A 21,242-nucleotide genomic window follows, 5' to 3' on the forward strand; every position below is an offset into this window, starting at 1 on the left:
TTCCTATTCTACACAAGACAAAAATAGTGAGATATTCTTCCTAGGAAAAATCTGATTTTCAATTTATCACTTTCCTAAGAGAAATGATAAGTTTATGTTTTTTTAAAGATTTTATTTATTTGTCAGAGAGAGAGAGAGAGAGGGAGGGAGGGAGGGAGGGAGGGAGAAACAGGCTCCACACTGAACAAGGAGCCCTATGCAGCACTCAAACCCAGGACCCTGGGATCACAACAGAAACAATGACAATGACAGAAACTCAACCAACTGAGCCACCCAGGCATCCCACTAAATTATTTTTAAATCAAAGAATTCAATATCCTGGGGTGCCTGGGTGGCTCATGACCTCATGGGTAGTGGGATCAAGCTGTGTCAACTCCCCTCTCAGCTTGGCATTCTCTCTCTCCCTCTCCTACCCCGCCTCCACACACATGCGCTTTCTCTCTCAAATAAATAAATTAGGCTTAGCGGGGTGGGGGGGTTGGAGGAGAGTTATATATCCTAACAATTACTTAGGACTCCTAGATTTTCAAAATCATTTTTATCTTAATGATACATACTACCTTCAAGACCTTCAGCAGCCACCCTACTGTTCTACACTGTTTTAACAGATAGGGAAGGTATACAGTGATACTGAATTTTAAACTACTAGATCCAGCTGCTGAGAAGACTTATGCCCAGAAAGTTCCATTAAATATTGCCTCTTTAGCCTTCTGCACTTGCCAGATTGAGAAAACAAAAGGTTAACTACCCAAGTCACCTGGCAGAGCTGCTACTCCCACAATGAATGCAGAATGTTCGAATATCACTAAAATTATAATACACAAGGTAGCTATAGTACAAGTGTGTGACTTCTAACAAATAAATGTTACTAATTAAAACAAACGCCATTTTCAAAATGCTCTCCAAACAACAAAATCCACAGTTGGATTTCTGGTGGCTTTTCTAGTAGTAACTCATCCAATTCACTTCACTTCTGACTTAACCACCGAACTCCAAGCATGCAAATCTGTTGTGCAGAATACCAAATAAATCCATCACATTACTCCTAGGTGGTTCAACTGATTATTAGAGTTTATCTAGATAATACCACAAAAAAATCTACATGTTTCCAGGCTCTTTCTTTCGGGGCACCTGGGTGGCTCAGGCTCTTTCTTTCAATGCAGGCACCTTTATTTACTATTTTAAACTTCTAAAAATGCAATATAGAGAGTAGAGATTATATTGTTATTCACAAAGTCCCTCAAATCTACCCAACTTTAAAAAAGCTCATCTTAGGGGCACCTGGGTGGCTCAGTGGGTTAAAGCCTCTGCCTTCGGCTCAGGTCATGATCTCAGGGTCCTGGGATAGAGCCCTGCATCAGGCTCTCTGCTCAGCGGGGAGCCTGCTTCCCCGTCTCTCTCTGTCTGCCTCTGCCTACTTGTGATCTGTCAAATAAATAAATAAAATCTTAAAAAAAAAAAAAAAGCTCATCTTAAAAAAAATAAAATAAAAATATTAAAAAGCTCATCTTCCTTTGAGGGTGTCTTGACACTTTCACTGCTTATCTAGATACTTATCCCAATTCATCCTTTCTCCATGCATTCTGAAGGCAAGAGTGTGTGTGTGTGTGTGTGTGTACATATATCCAGAAGCACCTTATGAATCAGAGCTATTTCTAAATATATCTGAAGAACTAAGCCACTTAACAGATTCTGATAAAAATGATGCTGGCTGAAACATTTTGCAGCAAGATCCTTATGCAGTGCCATTCATAATTATTCTATTTATTTTGATAGACAAAAGACATTTTATGGGCTCTAATGGTACTCAGCATTACTAATAAAAATCTTTGCCCATTCTAAGGGGCACACTAAGAGGCAGAATGAGTCAGGGTTTTAGTTCATTCATCTATTCTATGTGTTCTGTAAGATGCTGCAAGTATAAGGATAACTTACACTTAAGTTCCCACCCTTAAAGAGCTTTCATCTGGTCAGTAGACATATGAAATGACAACTTCAAAAAACTAAATTCAGGGGTAAGGGACAGAAAGCTATGGGAACCCTGAAAAGGAGCAACCAGCCATGTCCAGTGCTTTAAAATCAGTATTTCATTTAATTCTTTTTTTTTTTTTAAAGATTTTATTTATTCATTTATTTGACAGACAGAGATCACAAGCAGGCAGAGAGGCAGGCAGAGAGAGAGGAGGAAGCAGGCTCCCCGCTGAGCAGAGAGCCCGATGAGGGGCTCGATCCCAGGACCCTGAGATCATGACCCGAGCCGAAGGCAGCGGCTCAACCCACTGAGCCACCCAGGCGCCCAGTATTTCATTTAATTCTTACAATGACCCTATCAATAGCGTGGTCGTCAAAAAGTCTACATCAAGAATGTTCAGCCACAGATTTTAAAATGAGAAGTTTAGCACCTAATGGCTACTGAATTCTCAGAATTTAAAAATTTACTATGTATATTTTGAGTTCCAAGAAAAAAACAGTGCTTTAAAAATTTCCATCTCCTATAGACTACCAATAGAACACTATCCACTACAAAAGCCACCAGCCAAATGCTGCCACTTAACACTTTAAGACTACTGTAACCAAGAAACAAAACTTTAATTTTATTTAAATTTTATTAATTGAGATGAAATTTATATAACTCAGTGGTCTTTAGTGCATTCACAATGTTATATAACTATCCAGCTAGCTGCACATCCTTGCCAATACTTGTTATTTTCAGTTTATTAAAATCATCCTATTGAGTATAAGTAGTATTAAGTCATTGCAGTTTTTATTTGTATTTCCTTAATAACCATTTAATTTTTTTTTTAAGAAATGTTTTTTTTACTCTAACAGTAAGACCAGCCCTTCCATTTTAAGCTTCAATTGAAACCTGTTTCTCAATTTCACTACTGAAAAACTTTTTTAAGTATATCAGGAACAGCTTGGTATGTGAATCTACCTCTCCAATTGCAAATTTTGTGAAATCTAAATAAAGATAAAATGTTTAACATCTGAATGGAGAATACTTAAGTAAAATCACCCTAATGGGTTAGCTTTACACTGTTCAATACATTTTAGGCATTGGACACATATACTTGTTGAGCACTTGAAATGTGGCTATTCCAAATTGTGAAGAATTTTAAGTATCAAATACACAATGGGGGCACCTGGGTGGCTTGTCAGTTAAGCATCTGCCTTTGGCTCAGGTCATGATCCTGGGGCCCTGAGATCAACTCCCTGCTCTGTAGGGGAGTCTGCTTCTTCCTCTTCCTCTGCCCCTCCCCGTCACTTGTGCATATTATCTTTCAAAATAAATAAATAAAATATTTTAAAAATATAAAATAATAAAATACACACTGAATTTTGAAGATTCAGTACCCCCAAAAAGTTAAAAAAAAAAAAAATTTCATTAACTTTGTAAACTGCTAAGATGTTAAAAATAATAATATAATGGGTTAAGCCAAATGTACTATGTAAATTATTTTCATCTATTTCAATTATTTTAGTGAAGCACTGGAAAATTTAAAATGAACTATTTGGTTGACACATATTTCTACTATACAATACTGCCATAGAATAAAGCCATACAGTATTTATTATTCTTACTTTTCAATTTTAGAAGGTATTCCCTGTATTTCCTAACACCTATTTAAAAAACATATATTGTCCTTTGGGCCCTTGTGTCAGATGATTTAAGGAATACAACAACATAAGGCAATCTTTGCCCTGGAACTGCCAGTTGAATATTAGTTATTCAAACAAAAACTCCGTATTTCAAACTTTAGACTACCTATTTAACCACAATTAAGGCAGAGATGACAGCTCAGATCCAAGCCTCAGTTTTTTTTGTTTTTTGTTTTTTTTTTTTATTTGACAGAGAGATCACAAGCAGGCAGAGAGGCAGGCAGAGAGAGAGGAGGAAGCAGGCTCCCCGAGAGAGCAGAGAGCCCGATGCGGGGCTCGATCCCAGGACTCCGAGATCATGACCTGAGCTGAAGGCAGCGGCTTAACCCACTGAGCCACCCAGGCGCCCCCCAAGCCTCAGTTTTAAATTCTGAAGGACTCTGTGACTCTGTGACATAACTCCACCCAGAATACCCTTAATTGTAGGCTAGCAGATTCATTTTATCCCAGAATCCTTTAATACTTCAACGAATAGCCCCGATAGCATCTAGAACTGAGTAAATATCACAAGTGTATTTTAATCAGTGATGCTTCAGTGTTCTGGAAATTAATATTGAGAATTCTAATTAGAAAACAGTTTTAGGGTTGGCTCAGTGGGTTAAAGCCTCTGCCTTCGGCTCAGGTCATGATCCCAGGATCCTGGGATCGAGCCCCGCATCGGGCTCTCTGCTCGGCAGGGAACCTGCTTGCTCCTCTCTCTCTCTGCCTGCCTCTCTGCCTGCTTGTGATCTCTGTCTGTCAAATAAATAAATAAAATCTTTAAAAAAAATAAAAATTAAAAAAAAATAAAATAAAATAAAATAAAATCTTTAAAAAAAAAAAAAGCTTTAACTTTGATTTTAACCATCCATCAAGAATCATCAATTTAAAAAAGAAAACACAAAGTACAGTGAGAATTTAGAATGAGAGAAGTACTTTAAAAAAAAAAAAAGAACAAGGGCAACTGGGTGGCTCAGTGGGTTAAGCCTCTGCCTTAAGCTCAGGTCATGATCTCAGGGTCCTGGCATGGAGCCCCTCATTGGGCTCTCTGCTCAGCCCCTCATTGGGCTCCCCCGCCTCTGCCTGCCTCTCTACTTGTGATCTCTCTCTCTCTCTCTCTGTCAAATAAACAAATAAAATCTTAATTAAAAAAAAAAAAGAAAAAGAGAATTACACACATTTCACTTAAATACAAATTCTTTTCCCCTAGAAGAGAAAATAATTTAAGCACCATTTAATGAATATTCCACTCATTAGGTATATATCACAGAGAACAAGGTAGAGACATTTGAGCTATTGCCTCAAATGGCCTTTTATTCCTCTCAACATGAGGATCTCATGATGTGGAGTGTGATTTTAATGTTCCAATATTCATGTTTTCACTAACACATACAATGACCCCTGAATTCAAGCCACCACTCTGAGGTTCTGATTTCAACAACAGGGGAAAAATCCGGTTGTTGGACACCAAATGTTTTAAATGATCTATCCCCGAAATCCACTGAAATACTCTATGTTGGCTATGGTTGTGGTCAAGTAGCTATTCTAAAATGTGAAACATGGAATCGCTGTTTTTTTATTTTTTTTTCCCCAAATGTATTCGACTATAGTAATACTGAGACTATCTTTGCTAGTACTGTCTTATTCAGATAGTCCCATAAGTAATATGAAAATCTAGAAGGCACTACTACTGAAACAGAGCAGAAAACATCAGCTTCACAGAAGATAGAGTAGTATTTATTAGCCTCCAATGGTGACCAATTTGTTTTTCTTTTGGGGGAAGAAAGGGAATAATTTTTTGTCTTTTAGAATCATGATGATCACTGCAGTTATTATTCTTATTTATAGTCAAATATTACCATGTTTGGTCAGCAGGAACATCCTAAACACTGGCTGCCAACGCTAAGGAACAGGAGAGCTTCAAATACACAGACCCACAAACATACAAAATGTCAAAGACAAATTAAAGACCGATAGCACCACAGGGTATTTAAAGCTTTGTGTTACTACACAGAAGGTCTGTTGAAAATCAAAAGATTTTATTTGTCAATTTAGCCCAAAAAGTTGGGCGGGGGGTGGGGGAAAGCAAATGACTTAAAAATAATCAGCATCGGAGCTGGCAGGGGAAGGGGGCCCCCTCAGGCACTATAATAAACAAACAAAAAAATAAATAAAATTACCAGCATCAACTACTACTACAAAACAGGTCATAAAGGAATAAGAGAAGGAAATTATTTCATCATCCATCACAGTGAATGATGCAATAACAGTATCATTCACTACATAACAAATTACCAGAATTAGCCTGTTTATACAACTGTAAGGATATCATAGTTTAAGTCTGGTTTGATAAAATCTCTTTTTTCTTTATCAACAGTGTAGGCCAGGATCTTGATTCCAAAAACACCTAAAAAGATAGGCTATTTAAGGTATCAATCTTGAAAGTCTGAGTTTTTTTTTTTTTTTTTAAAGATTTTTATTTATTTGTCAGAGAGAGAGGAGAGCGAGCGAGCACAGGCAGACAGAATGGCAGGCAGAGGCAGAGGGAGAAGCAGGCTCCCCGCCAAGCAAGGAGCCCGATGTGGGACTCGATCCCAGGACGCTGGGATCATGACCTGGGCCGAAGGCAGCTGCTTAACCAACTGAGCCACCCAGGCGTCCCGAAAATCTGAGTTTTTTAAGCACTACTCCAACACAATGAGAAGTTATTCAAGTATGTAAGTATCATGAAAGGAATCAATCACGCTGAGCTACAGACTAACTGCTGAGGAAAAGTTACAATAAATAAATTAACCCAAGACAAGGAGATGACTGTACTATGTTCAAAGTAAAGAGAAATACTGGAGTAGGGGAGAAATGTGTGTGCAAAGTAAAAGTACATATTAATAAGCTTACCTACTAAAAAGCACAACTGTGTAATTTCTAACATACACAAATCTACCAAGACAAACCAATGTCTCATTAGCAATAAAGTAAGGAAATCAAAACAATCACCAAACACATTGTATATAACTACTTTTTCTTATCCTCAGTTAAGTAACATATGTATTCCTAAGCATGGTAGGGTTAAAGGCACTTAGCTATCATAAAGCTCAACACCAGATAACTAATAAGAATGAAAACTGAAAAGGGAAAAAAAAAAGACCAAGAAATAGTTTAAAATATTCTCATGCCCTACTACTGTAAACACATGTAATTTTTTCTCAAAGATTTTAAGTAATCTCTACACCCAATATGGAGTTCCAATTTACAACCCCAAGATCAAGAGTCCTACCCCTTCTACCAACTGAGCCAGCCAGGGATCCCAAAACATGTAATGTTTTCCAAACCCTTAACAATTAAAATGTTTCACTACATTTAACAAAATGGCAGCAGCAACTCCCCTTCCCACAAACCCTAAATGTATATATAAGGCAGAGGTATATATACCTGACAAAATAAACCTAGGGATGGGGAAATCTTATCTAGGAATAATCGTTGCACTTCATCAAAGATAAAACAAAAACCCTTGGCAAAGAAGCTATATTTACATTTTAGGGCTATGCTGATTTTACAAATCTAAAATTTCATAATGAGCTAATATGATCAATTATTTTCATATGATACATATGAAAGCAAATTCCACCTTCATCAAGTGATCTAGGTTAACATCATCTATGATGGAACAAATTCTCATCAGGTATTCCTTGAAGTGACACAGTGAGAATTTTGTTCTATTTTCTCCAAAAATGCATAAACTGAATGTGATCATTACAAAAACACCAAACAAACCCAAATGGGGAATATACAAAATTAAAGAAAAAAAAAGGTTTATATTCTTCAAAACTATCAGTGACATAAAAGATAAAAAAAAATTTTTTTTTAAAAAGATTTAAAAAAAAGTGACATTAAGATTAAAGGAGTCATGAAAACTAAATGCAATGCATGATCCCCAACTGGATTCTAAGCAGAGGAAAAAATACTACAACAAAAGGACATTACTGGGACTTAGTGCAACTTCAATAGCTAATAGCATCAGTTTTAAATTTCTGGGTCTTGATAATGATGCTAAGGTTATGTAAATGAATATCCTTGTTCTTAGGAACTTCTCACTGAAATACTTAGGGATTCTGTTCCTCTCCAATGTTTTCCCAAAAATGGGTGTACGTCTGTGTGTGTGTGTGTGTGTATGTAGGTAGGTAGGGAAGGAAAAAAAGAGGGAGAGATTGAGGTAGGAAGGAAGACAGATGGAGAGACAAATGATGGATGGATAGATGGATCGGAACAAATGCAAATGTAGCAAAATGATAATCGGTGAATTGGGTTTAGGGTATATGGAATTTATACATTTGTGTGTGACACAGAAAATATATGAGAGTTTTCCATCTTTGGAAGTTGAAATTATTTCAAAATTAAGTTTAAAAATTCTGCCTTTCAAATAACACCATAAAAAGTCAAGAAAAACATGTTATAATGGGGAAAATATTTAACTCCTATCACAGCAGTGAAATGATGTCTATTCTATTTAATAAAGATGAGCATGTTAACAAGATTTCCACTCTAAAAATAACAAAATCGGGGTGCCTGAGTGGTTCAGTCAGTTAGCATCTGACTTGATTTCGGCTCAGGTCATGATTCCGGGATCATGAGATCAAGCCCCAAAATAAACTCCGTGCTCAGTATGGGGTCTGCTTGGGATTCTCTCTCTCCCTCTCCCTGTGCCCCTCCTCCTGCTCGTACTCTCTAAATAAATAAATAAATAAAACATTTTAACACAAAAACACAGGAAAAAGAGCAATGCAAATATATAAATATATTTACAAAAAATATATATTTACATTGTGTTTACACTGCACATGTCTACATGTATATATGTAGAAATATATGGTAATATCACTACACAGAAACTTCTTGATGGCAGAACAAAAAAAGTTTATGAGAAATGACAAGCCAGACGAAATATCTATTACATGCAGGAAATATGTACCCTTAATATTAAGGTTTATATAATTCAGGGGAAAAAAAATCCAATAGAAGAAAGGGCAAATCAAGCAAATAATCAATTTAGAGAAAAAAATACCAATAGCCAGAACATGTAAAGATATTCAAATCTTGCTAGTAATCAAAAAAATGTGCTTGGCAAATGGGCAAAGATAAAACAATGCCAATTATTAGTGTCAGTAATTATTGCCAAGCTTCAGGAAGACTGGACCAGGTTTTATGGAGAGGGATTTAATAATACCTATCAAAAGCAAGCCTGTACATCTACTTTTTGAACTAGTGAAATAGCTTCTAGGAATTTCCATTAGCTCCCAAAAGCAGTTTATAAAAACATGTTCATTGATTACATTGTTCTTTATATTGGGATAACTGGACCAAAAAAACCCATCAAGAAAGGACTCATTAGGGACACCTGGGTGGCTCAATCGTTAAGTGTCTGCCTTCCGGTCGGGTCATGCTATCAGGGTCCTGGGATCAAGCCCTGTCATCAGGCTCCCTGCTCAGTGGAGAGCCTGCTACTCCCTCTCCCACTCCCCCTGCTTATGTTCCCTCTCTCGCTGTCTCTCTCTGTGAAATGAATAAATAAAATCTTTTAAAAAAAAAGAAGAAGAAGAAAAAGAAGAAAGAAAAAAAGACTAATTAAGGGCACCTGGGTGGCTCAGTCGGTTAAGCCTCTGAATCTTAATTTCTGCTCAGGTCAGGCAATATTTATCAAAATCACCAATACTTATATTGATTTTGGCTCCGGTCATGATCTCCCTGGGGAGTACTCCGTGTTCAGTGGGGAGACTGCTTGAGACTCTCTCTTTCCTCTCTCCTCTGCCCCTCCTCCCCACACGCTATTGCTCTCTCTCAAATAAGTAAATCTTTAAAGAAAAAAGAAATGCTTTAAAGAAAAAAATCTACTCCCTAAATCATCCACTCATTTCTTTTATGCCTTTTTTTTCTCTCAAAAGCACTAATTCTGTAAGTAAATAGTGGTGACAGTTGCAGGACACTATGAATACACTAAAAAACTACTGAATTGTACACTTGGTAAACTTTATAGTACATAAATTGTATCTAAATATAAGCCTAGAAATGGTTTCTCTACAACCATAAGACAAAACTCCTAGCTTTTCTATAAGACCTTCATCTTTTATTTAAGATTTTACTTATTTGAAAGAGAAAGTGAGAGAGAGAAAGTACAAGCAGGGGGAGGGGCAGAGGGACAGGGAGAAGTAGGCTCCCTACTAAGCAGGAAGCCAGATATGGGACTCAATCCCAGGACCCTGGGATCATGATCTGAGCTGAAGGCAGACACTTAACCAACTGAGCCACCCAGGAGCCCAACTGTCCTCATCTTCATTTACTAAGGGTAGGCAAAAATTTCTTAAACAGAATACAAAAAGCACTAACTATTTAAAAAAAAAAAAAAGGTTGGTAAATTAGATTTCACTGAAATTAAAAACTATTCTTCAAAAGATCCCATTAGGAGGGGCACCTGGGTGGCTTAGTTGGTTAAGTGTCTGCCTTCAGCTCAGGTCATGATGCCAGGGTTCTGGGATGGAGTCCCACACTGGGCTCCTTGCTCCGTGGGGAGCCTGCTTCTCCCTCTACTTGCTGCTCCCCCTGCTTTTGCACATTCTCTGACAAATAAATAAATAAAATCTTTTTTTTTTTAAACAAATCAATCAATAAATAAAATGATTCCTACGACTTAGAAAACAACGCCTCACTCAATCATTCCCTTAACTTCTGTCTTTTAAAGACATTGTTTCCCCTTCTCCAACGGCAATCATCTATAGTTTCTAAAAAGAGGATTTGGGAGAAAAATGCATCGGAGAGGGTTTGAAATGAATCTGCACATCATAATCAACCAGAAGGATTGCTGTCCTAAAGAAAAATGTATGAAAATACACACAATGAGAAAGGAAATGATTCTTACTTTCACAACAATAAGCTCTTACATTTACTGGATACATACTGTACAGCACTATGAGGTAACAATTCCCACCAGCTACATCTTAGTTGGGAAGTTTAAAAACTGTCTCAGTGCTTCCTCTTCTCTCTCTACCTGCCTCTCTGCCTACTTGTGATCTCTGTCCATCAAATAGATAAATAAATAAATCTTAAAAAATAAATAAATAAATAAATAAATAAATAAATAAATAAATAAAAACTGTCCCAGATCATACTCTTCTAGTACCTACCAGGGCAAGGATCTAAAGTATGGCCACAGGAAAGACTAGGGTGTTAAAGTTATATTAAGATCCGCATGCCAACACAAAGCTCAGTGAGACCATTTATTTAAAAAAGAATAAGGAGGGTGCCTAGCTGGCTCAGTCAGTAGAGCATGCAAATCTTGATCTCAGTATCATGAGCTCAAGGCCCACACTGGGCACACAGCTTGCTAAATATAAATAAATAAAGAGAAAGAGAGAAATTTTAAAAATAAATGATATTTAAAAGAAAAAGAAACCCAAATTGTTAAACATAAGATCCCCGAATTTCCTCATAATGAAAGAAAAACAAACTACCATTAGGATGAAATTTCTCATGTATTAGACTGGCAAAATTCCAGAAGTTTGACAACACCTTCTAAGCAAGGCTACTGAGAAGGCAGATGCTCTAATAATGATATGGCATTATGGTCAAAGATTTATCACTGCAACACTATTTAAAACAGCCAAAGACTAGAAATAACCCAAGCGTCTACACAAGTTTGGTTAAATAAACTGAAAGAACATTCTCTATGAATACAGAAAGCTCTCTAGCATAAAATAAGTTAAAAAAAAAAAAAAAACAAAGTACACCTATATGCAACAAAGATATTAACAGTGGGGAAACTTGGTATGGGTTACAAGGAAGCTCTGTAATCTTTGTAATATTACTGTAAATCTAGAACTGCTTTAAAATGAAAAGCTCAGGGGCACCTTGGTGGCTCAGATATGCATCTGCCTTTGGCTCAGGTCATGATCCTGGGGTCCTGGGATTGAGCCCTGCATCTGGGTCCCTGCTCAGCGGGGAGTCTGCTTCTCCCTTTCCCTCTACTCCCTCTCTCTCACAAATAAATAAATAAAATCTTTAAAATAAAATAAAATAAAAAGCTCATTTTAAAAAATAAAGCAGGGGCGCCTGGGTGACTCAGTAGGTTAAAGCCTCTGCCTTCAGCTCCGGTCATGATCCCAGGATCCTGGGATCGAGCCCTGCATTAAGCTCTCTGCTCAGCAGGGAGCCTGCTTCCCTTCTTCTTCCCTGCCTGCCTCTCTGCCTACTTGTGACCTCTGTCTATCAAATAAATAAATAAAATCTTTTAAAAATTAAAAATTAAAAAATAAGGCATAGACAGTATAGAGTTTACTGGATTATGTTTAAGAAAGGAAAATGAAACTACATATTTGCCTGCTTATACTTTCATAAAGAAATACTAGAAGAATTCACTAGAAACTAGACAATAGTGATACATACTTGGCGAAGAAGGAACAAGAAAAAAGGGGGCAATATTTCTCAATGTAAGCTATTATTTTTTTTAACTTGATAAAGACTGTCTTTCCAAAAAAGGGGGAGTATTTTTAAAAAGCAGTTCTACAAGAATTATCTCCTTCTCTAATGAAACCCAAGGGAAGTTTCTGGCACAATAGTTACATGCCAGTAGATTATGAGTTTAACAACTGTTAAACTTCTCTAAACACAAACTTTTACCTCTATGATATAAAAAACCAGATTAAAAAAAAAAAAACAGGGGCGCCTGGGTGGCTCAGTGGGTTAAAGCCTCTGCCTTCGGCTCGGGTCATGGTCCCAGGGTCCTGGGATCGAGCCCCGCATCGGGCTCTCTGCTCTGCAGGGAGCCTGCTTCCTCCTCTCTCTCTCTCTGCCTGCCTCTCTGCCTACTTGTGATCTCTGTCTGTCAAATAAATAAATAAAATCTTTAAAAAAAAAAAAAAAACAAACAGATTTTAACTTTTAATGAAGGTAAATAGAAAAGTGATTTTTATAGACACTAGCTCTTCATGCAATTTCTCAAAATATATCTATTTGACACAGTAATTTACAAAAAAACTCAGTAATATGACCTCAAAACTGAGTGGAAAACAATCAAACCCTTCAATGTTGTACAATTTCACTTTTTTGTATAATAATCAATAAAAAGGGGCGCCTGGGTGGCTCAGTGGGTTAAAGCCTCTGCCTTTGGCTCAGGTCATGATCTCAGGGTCCTGGGATCGAGCCCTGCATCGGGCTCTCTGCTCTGCGAGGAGCCTGCTTCCCTCTCTCTCTGCCTGCCTCTCTGCCTACTTGTGATCTCTCTCTGTCAAATAAATAAATAAAATCTTTAAAAAAAAATCATCAATAAAAAGACTAAAACGTATGGCAGTGAGAAGACACACAGCACAAGGTATTAAAAGCCATCAATTTTAAAGACAGGTATTCAAACTGGTGTGCTCACTAGTTATTTTGAAGACCCTAAACTTGGGTTTCTTTTTTTGTTGTTGTTCTCCAAATTTTAAGAATTGGATTAAATTATTTTTATCTCCATCTATTTTTTAAATTCCATGTATCCACAGGAATGTCTACACAAGTGTTTCTTTTAAACATTTTAAGAAGGGCGAAAGTATGCCTATTAAGAAATACATTAACTAAAAGTTAAAACAACTCACATATGCTTACTTACCTTGAAAGGTTTGTCTCCACTGTGCGTCAGCATATGCCTTTGTAACCAACTCTGACTGGTCGATGGAGTGTTATATACTTTACAACCTTTCCACAAGCAAACAAATACCTGTTAAAAGAAGAGCCATAATAATTTTCATCACTTATTTCAACAGTTTTATTCCTTGTAAATTCAAATGAACACGTTGCAAGTCTTTAACTGACAAAAAGAGCCATTAATGTATGAATCAATCAAAATGCTTAGTTAAACTTCTGAACTTCCAGTATGAGGGGCATGGTTTTAACCCTTTTCCCCCCGTAAGGCTGCTGTGCAATTCTTTCATTGGGGACTGACAAACCAATTCCAAAGTGTCATTGAGAAGGAAATATAAAAAATATTAACAATATATCCCTAAGGAACCAGGATTACACACCATTATTTTTATATTTACTACATGAGGGAACAATGTATTAATTATAAACATCAGGAAAATATAAGAGTATAAAGAAACAATAAAAATAAATCAAAATAATCAAATATTAATTTTTGAAGATGAACTTCAAAAAATGACTAAAGTAATTAAATTACCAAATTAAAATTTTCTGCTCTTGATTCCTTATTCTTACATCCATACTAGTACTCATTTTTACATAGCTCTATTCATTAAAAATTATTTCCAATTATCTTATGAAGCAAAATCTAATATGTTAAATTAATCCAGTTGCAAAGCAATGGGCATAAACTGCTTTATCATGAGATCTATAATCTTGGATTCATATAACTGAGTGTAACTAGGTTTGGAAAGTACTAATCTAACAGCTAACAATCTAATCTTTATCATCTTGCTATTAATGAGATATCCATTTTCTAACATTCTATTTCCATCAAAATGAACACTGAAAACTGTCCCCCAACATCAGTAAAGGTATGAATCCACTATAATCATAACCTTCAAAAAATAATAGGCTCTGCTCTTTTCTAAGGTAAGAGCAATTACAAATAGAGTGACACTTTGAAGACTTTACTGCATGTAGAACAGAATAAATTTACATACAGAACTGAAGAAACAATCATCAAATAGTTAAACGTTTTTTTTTTAAGCCTAAAAAATCAACAATCTAAAATAACTGAATTTTTACTGAAAACCAAAACCTTTTTATATCAGATAGGTCTAACAAAGCAATATGCTTTTGCTCTTTGACATGACTGTTATCATATATCCTGACTCCTGTAGAGACTGGCTAATTTCTTTCAGTTGAACAGATATAGAAATCATAACATTTCCTCCTTCATACTTCAAATACCTGACCCTAGGGTATGTTTATAAAATGATTCCTGAAGTTCCCACAATTAAAAGCCACTTTTTAAATATATGTGAAAAAAAATTTTTTCTTAAAACTACATGTATTAGGGGCGCCTGGGTGGCTCAGTGGGTTAAAGCCTCTGCCTTCAGCTCAGGTCATGATCCCAGGGTCCTGGGATCAAGCCCCACATCGGGCTCTCTGCTCCTTGGGGAGCCTGCTTCCTCCTCTCTCTCTCTCTCTCTCTCTGCCTGCCTCTCTGCCTACTTGTGATCTCTGTCTGTCAAATAAATAAATAAAATCTTTAAAAATAAAAAATACATGTATTATGTTGTGGAAATTAATTCATTAATGTTTAATAATCACATGCAGATGACCAGGGCCATCTATCCATTTCCTGACTCAAGACTACTAGATTCTAAGTCTTAAATATTCAATTCAAGCAATAAACAGGAATCTGAGGTTGGTTTAAAATTCTCTCACAAGTCATACCACATAAAAAAAAAAAGCCTTAAAGCAAGTAACTGGTAACAAAATTAACTCATTTATGCAGTAATTTTTATAACAGTGAAGAATTCTGCTGTCTTAACTCTTAAGTAACCTCTGTGCTGAGTTACTCTCAAACAACTAAGGTAAATACTCAAACACTGCCCCTACCTAACATTAGCCAACCATTACATCTGAGAGCAACAACGTGACTTCTAATTTCTGTTCAAAGTAATAAAAATGAATATGGACGGGTGCCTGGGTGGCTCAGTGGGTTAAGCCGCTGCCTTCGGCTCAGGTCATGATCTCGGGGTCCTGGGACCGAGTCCCACATCGGGCTCTCTGCTCAGCAGGGAGCCTGCTTCCCTCTCTCTCTCTCTCTGCCTGCCTCTCCGTCTACTTGTGATCTCTCTCTGTCAAATAAATAAATAAAATCTTTAAAAAAAAAAAACATGAATATGGAGACAATAGCAGACTGTACTTCCACTAGATAATAGCCTTCACTATGAGTAGGTATGGTCTAGACTTTAGATGGAATAATGTCTAGTAACATTGTTAGAGCAACACCTTCAGGTTCAAAGAAAAACCATAACCTTCAGCCTAATGAATTTTACAGGAAATGAAGTAAGTGTAAAGAGACCAAAGCTAACTATGTTTAGCTATAATAGGGTGAAATATTTGGAAAATAATTCCCAGGGGTGGGGGTAGGGGAAGAGGAAGCACTAAAGTTGCACAACAACTAAAGAGGTACCAGAACTCCACACCAAGGGTCCATAAAAAATACAAAACTGTTGAAAAGCTGAATTTCCTTCCCTAATCTATGTTTGTAAGACACTTTGGTAAAAAAGAGTTCAAAAATCTGACAAAAGGGTCTTTCTTCAAACTTGAGAGTTTTTAAATGCACAGTATTTGAAAAACGTTTTCATACCCCATTTTTAGAAACTTTCTCATTGTAAAACGAACCAAACGCCACAGGAATCCAATCCAAATGTAAAAGAAATTATTCAAGAATAAAAACTGTCATGGTCCCTCTATACCATCTTAAAATGAATTAAGATCTAGCTATATTAATAGAATGCTGAGGCACAGATGTTCATAGTGTAGTCTCTCATGATAGAATTATATAAAGTTTATTATTAGATGCAACAGAAATTGGGGAGCCTGGGTGGCTCAGCTGGTTAAGCGTCTGATTCTTGATTTTGGCTCAGGTCATGATTTCAGAGTGGTGAGATCAAGCTGCGGGGGGGGGGGGGGGGGGGGGGGGCGGGGGGATGATGCAGAGTGGGTGTCAGGCTCTGTGCTCAGCATGGAGTCTGCTTGAGATTCTCTCTCCTTCTCCGTCTGCTCCCCCCACCCCACTGTGCACTCTCTCCCTCTCTTAAATATATAAATAAAATATTTTTAAAAAATAGAAAATAGAAAAAAATAGAAACAGCACAAAAGTAAATGACCTGAATTCTACTTAGGAGCTTTCACACTTTGCAGCAATATAATGTTAGAACACTTATCTAAACCTCTATTTCCTTTTTCATCCAACACTATGAGCACACATTTGCTACTCCAAAATACGATGAAAATGCAAGATTATATATTATATATTCTCTCCGAAGGACTATTTAACAGAAAAATTGGGTTTATATTAGACACTGGCAGTCCTTTCTCAAAATAACTGCCACCAAATTTTTCTGCCAGACTATCTTAAATAAAAAAAGAAAGAAAGAAAAGAAAAGAAACACCACACAGTTATTAAAAGAATATTCCTGGGGGCGCCTGGGTGGCTCAGTGGGTTAAGCCGCTGCCTTCGGCTCAGGTCATGATCTCGGGGTCCTGGGATCGAGCCCCGCGTCGGGCTCTCTGCTCAGCGGGGAGCCTGCTTCCTCCTCTCTCTCTCTGCCTGCCTCTCTGCCTGCTTGTGATCTCTCTCTGTCAAATAAATAAATAAAGAAAGAATATTCCTGGACTACCAAAGAATCTTCAAATTTATAATGACCTAACTCAAAAGATACAGAGGTCAAAAATTTCAATGTTACAGAGAGGTCTGGGCTTTCTGCTGAGAAGTCCTGTGGAAAACCTTCCTTTACTGTCAGAATAGGTCAATTTTACCTTAAGGGAACTCCTCCAAAATGCCCCAAATGAAAAAGAATGGTACAAACCCTGGAACCTAAGGTAGTGCAAATCTCCTTTACTTTCATCACTTTCTTTAACCCAACGTACCAGAGTATTTTTCTGACTGTACTCATGGCTTACACCTTTGACAGCTTGTGTGACAGTATAAAGATACATGCCCTTAATCCTATCTGGCCACTAACATTTCACACCTGGAAGTGTACAAATGAATCCAACAAAATCTTCTTTAATTGTAAAATCTACTGTAAAAGGATACAATGAAATGTGCCAGAATCTAAGTATGCATAAGGAAAATTCAGTTAATAGTAAGGTAAATTAAAATCAGAGCCAGTAGGCAATATAATTTATATGCAGGGGTGGGGAAAGGAGATGGTTTACCAAGGAATTAGATTCCTTTTGCAGTAAGATGATACAGGAGATTTTATATAAAGCACAAGATATACCATCTAAAGTCAGGAAAGGGTTGGATGATTTCATGGATCCCTTAAACTTTAATACTTGAGAAAAAAAACCCAGCTTACTCTTTTATAAGATGTCAACAAACAGAAGAGAAATAAGGTATTTTTATATGTAATTATTTTGTCTCAAATCAGTTTGCTCTTCCAAGAACTAAAGTGACAGCTATAATTTTGGATCCCATTATTTTTAGCTACACTAAATGAACATTTTCAATTTTCTCCATTAAAAGGTATTTAATAAGACAGGACAATAATATTTATAGAACACTCAAATTATAAGAATTAAGTATTTCTCTTTTATTACAAAATATATGACCAATTTCATGTTGTTGTTCAGAAGATATCAGACAGGTAATCAAAACTCAAAGTGACCTCCTAATGATTTCACTTCCTAGGAACATTCCAATTTGACCATGAGTGTCTACAAATGTCATTTTTATATAGCATACAGAAGTAACTGACCTTATTCAAGTCTTTGAATATCATCCCTCCCCCCCAAATCTCCCTTGGGCCCTCTGCCCTCAAATACCCAAGAACTATACAAAAATGAACTTAATCAAATGACACATGTAAAATAACTCCTGCATCAAGAAACAAACAGATTTCTTTCTGGCAACTGTTTTAAAGTGAGAAACAGTTAAAACAGAAAGAACAGAACACTAATGGATGTTAATGAACCACTGAAATCCTACAAGATGAAGTTTCCCACCTACCAAGACTTCAGTGGATATGAAGAGGACACTGGAATTAGGAATACTGGCTAGTAAAATAGCTCAGTCTAGTCTTTGAAATCCAGTCATGCATAGAAGTATGGACCCAAGAATACAATTCTACTATACCTAACAAAAAAAGGGTTTGTTTTTTTTTTTTGCTTCTTTGTTTTTGTATTTTAAATAGGAACAAACACTTTTAAGTGTTCTTCCCCTCCGCCCCACTTTAAGTGTTCTTATGAAAAGGTACATTTGGGGTGCTTGAGAGGCTCAGTAAGTTAGGTATCCGACTCTTGGTTTTGGCTCAGGTAGTGATCTCAGGGTTGTGAGATTGAGGCCCTGGTCAGGCTCTGTGCTCAACACAGAGTCTGAGACTCACTCTCCTGCTCCCCGTGCCCCCACCACCAAATAAATAATCTTTAAAAAAAATAAATGTTACATTCATAATTTGGTATTTAAAGGTTTAGTTTAACTTTTGAAATAGAATATACTCACTTTGATATATGAAAAGATCAGGAAAAGCTAAACTCTACCCAATTTCAGCCTCCAAATATCATTACAGTCATGTGACATGGCAACATAAAAAGCTTAAAGGGAGGGAAAGAAGTTTCTAAGCTGTTACTTGATGGTTTTATTTTCCCAGGGTGACAATTAGAGTGGGATGAGAAAAAGAACAGGATTAATATAGTATTTAGATCTTGCTAACTTACTGCTCCAATAAAACTCATCTTAATAATTAGAAGCATAAAATCCTCTAGAGGTACCAATTTTTTCCTCATTTGTTTCCGTTCCATCAAGACAGTTTAACACTTGGGGTAGAAAGAAGAGAAATAAGAAATCTAAAAAAATAAAATTGTGTCATGAAAATCAGCTGAATTCCACATATATAAGATATCTAGAACAGCCAAAGTTATGAAGACAGAAAGTAGAATAGTGGTTACTAGTTGCTGGGGAAAGAAAGGATTAGGGAGTTATTGTTAAATGGGTAGAGATTTCAGTTTTGAGATACTGAAAAAATTCTGGAAGTGGATAGTGACGATGGTTGTACAACAATATGAATGTACTTAACGCCACTGAACTGTATGTTTAAAAACAGTTAAAATTATTTTTTTAAAGTTCCCTTCAAAGAGGCCATTCAAAAAAAAAAGTCCCAACCGACACCCACTCTATTTTAAGCACAAAACCAGATCAAGATTTCCTGTTACATAGTTGTGTATAGGTTTCAAAGTTTCATTCATACTTTCATTCTGAAAGCTTAGTCTATGTACCAGTGACTGGTATGTAAAAAGTGATTTCAACATATTTTCTCCATTCCTCTGAATCTTTAACATTTGTAGTTCAGCAATTAATGTCCTTCAAGGATCAGGGCTCCTTTCTGTGGTCAAAACAGCATTAACCCTAAAATTAGCCAATCTTACAATAAAGTAATTTTATGAATATGCATTCAAGAAATGACATGGGGGCGGGGAGGTTCATTTCAGCAAGTTTATACTAATAGAAATACCAAGACTTCATGCCTAGCTCTTTGATATCAATTAAGTAAATACACCTGCAGTGATTACATGATAAAGTCTGCACCTCTATTTTTTCTACAGATCCTTAAAAGGCTAAAAACTTTCTCATAAGGCTGTACACCACTCCTCAACATGTAGGATCCAACAATTATAAATGTGAAATTCTCCCACACCTACTAAGAGAAGCCCAGTAATCTACACTCTGATGATCCTATATATAGTTGCTAAGTTGAGTAACTAAAAAAGCATCATGCTATGGCTCAAAGGCTATCTTACTGATATATTCCAAGTGACATCAAGCACTGACTCACAAAAGGCAACTCTGTAATAACTAGGAAACCAACTTGGTTGACAGTTCACCCTAAAAATCTGAAATATGAGAGAAGGGAAAAGATTATTAGAAAAGTAACCTAACCATTGAGCTGGGCTGTGTTAGAAAGTGAAAATACCATATGATGGGCAAAGTTCATTAATATACCATCTGTCATCAAAATCAAATCTATTAAGACAAATCTTTACTTATCAAATTCATGTAGTCAAGACTGCTGACACATTACAACATATTGTGACAATGGCAAATATTTCTTAAAAGAAATTCTAACGCACAAATACCACCTGTTAAAATGTTGAAGACATGCTTATATTGTTGCATGTTTTTTTAAAAAAGATCAATCAATGCAACCTTGGAAAGAGTTACCCACTTCCTTAAACCATAATGCTCTTAATCATTTTAATATCAGTATTATCTCAATAGTGGTGGCAGGCTGATAGGAGATTATGTGGCCTAAAGCTTATCTGTACTTACAATGTGGCATTAATTTCAGGAAAATGCACTTAAGTGTGGTAACTATTCAAGACAAACCTAGTAAAGTTGGAAAAAATTATAAGTAACATAATACTTTGATCCATTACACTTTGATTCATTTAATTTACTTAGCTCTTAATTCACTATCCAATAAAAATTATATAAACGGACACAATTAAATGTATTCCTAAAAGGGCATAGGTCAATTCTCACTAATCATAACTTTCTAAGTCAGCTCTGTTAAAACCTGGGAAAAGATTATCAGTTCTCATTCACAAATACGAATGCAAGTTGTCATTTAACAGAACTGTATATATTAATCCTGGTACCAATAATCTCTCCAGTTAATTTCAGCATCAGAGATAATTTAGGACCACTCTAACAAAAGAAATCCTAGACAGTGCCAACTCCCAAATGTCCTCAACTTAAAACATTAGTAACTTGGAATAGGTGGCATTTGTTTATTATATTCCCACTATATTTTAGAAAGTCTAATATTACCACTATATTTTAGAAAATAGAATTTCTTCCCTCTATATTTTAGAAAGTCTAATTTTGTCTAAAGGCAAATTAAAATCCAACACATATGTTC

At 36.3% G+C, this 21,242-nt stretch overlaps 1 protein-coding gene across 1 annotated transcript in view; it reads right to left on the reverse strand.

Moving 5' to 3' along the window:
• AEBP2 (AE binding protein 2) overlaps positions 1 to 21,242 on the reverse strand; it is a 72,146-nt gene that overhangs the window by 25,502 nt on the left and 25,402 nt on the right. Inside the window, exon 3 of the mRNA XM_047740789.1 lies at positions 13,271 to 13,378. Within this exon, the coding sequence (XP_047596745.1) occupies positions 13,271 to 13,378 (108 nt within the window). The remainder of the gene's footprint in view (positions 1 to 13,270; positions 13,379 to 21,242) is intronic.

This window comes from Lutra lutra, chromosome 8 (assembly GCF_902655055.1).
Source record: "Lutra lutra chromosome 8, mLutLut1.2, whole genome shotgun sequence".
Classification (NCBI taxonomy): Eukaryota; Metazoa; Chordata; class Mammalia; order Carnivora; family Mustelidae; genus Lutra; species Lutra lutra.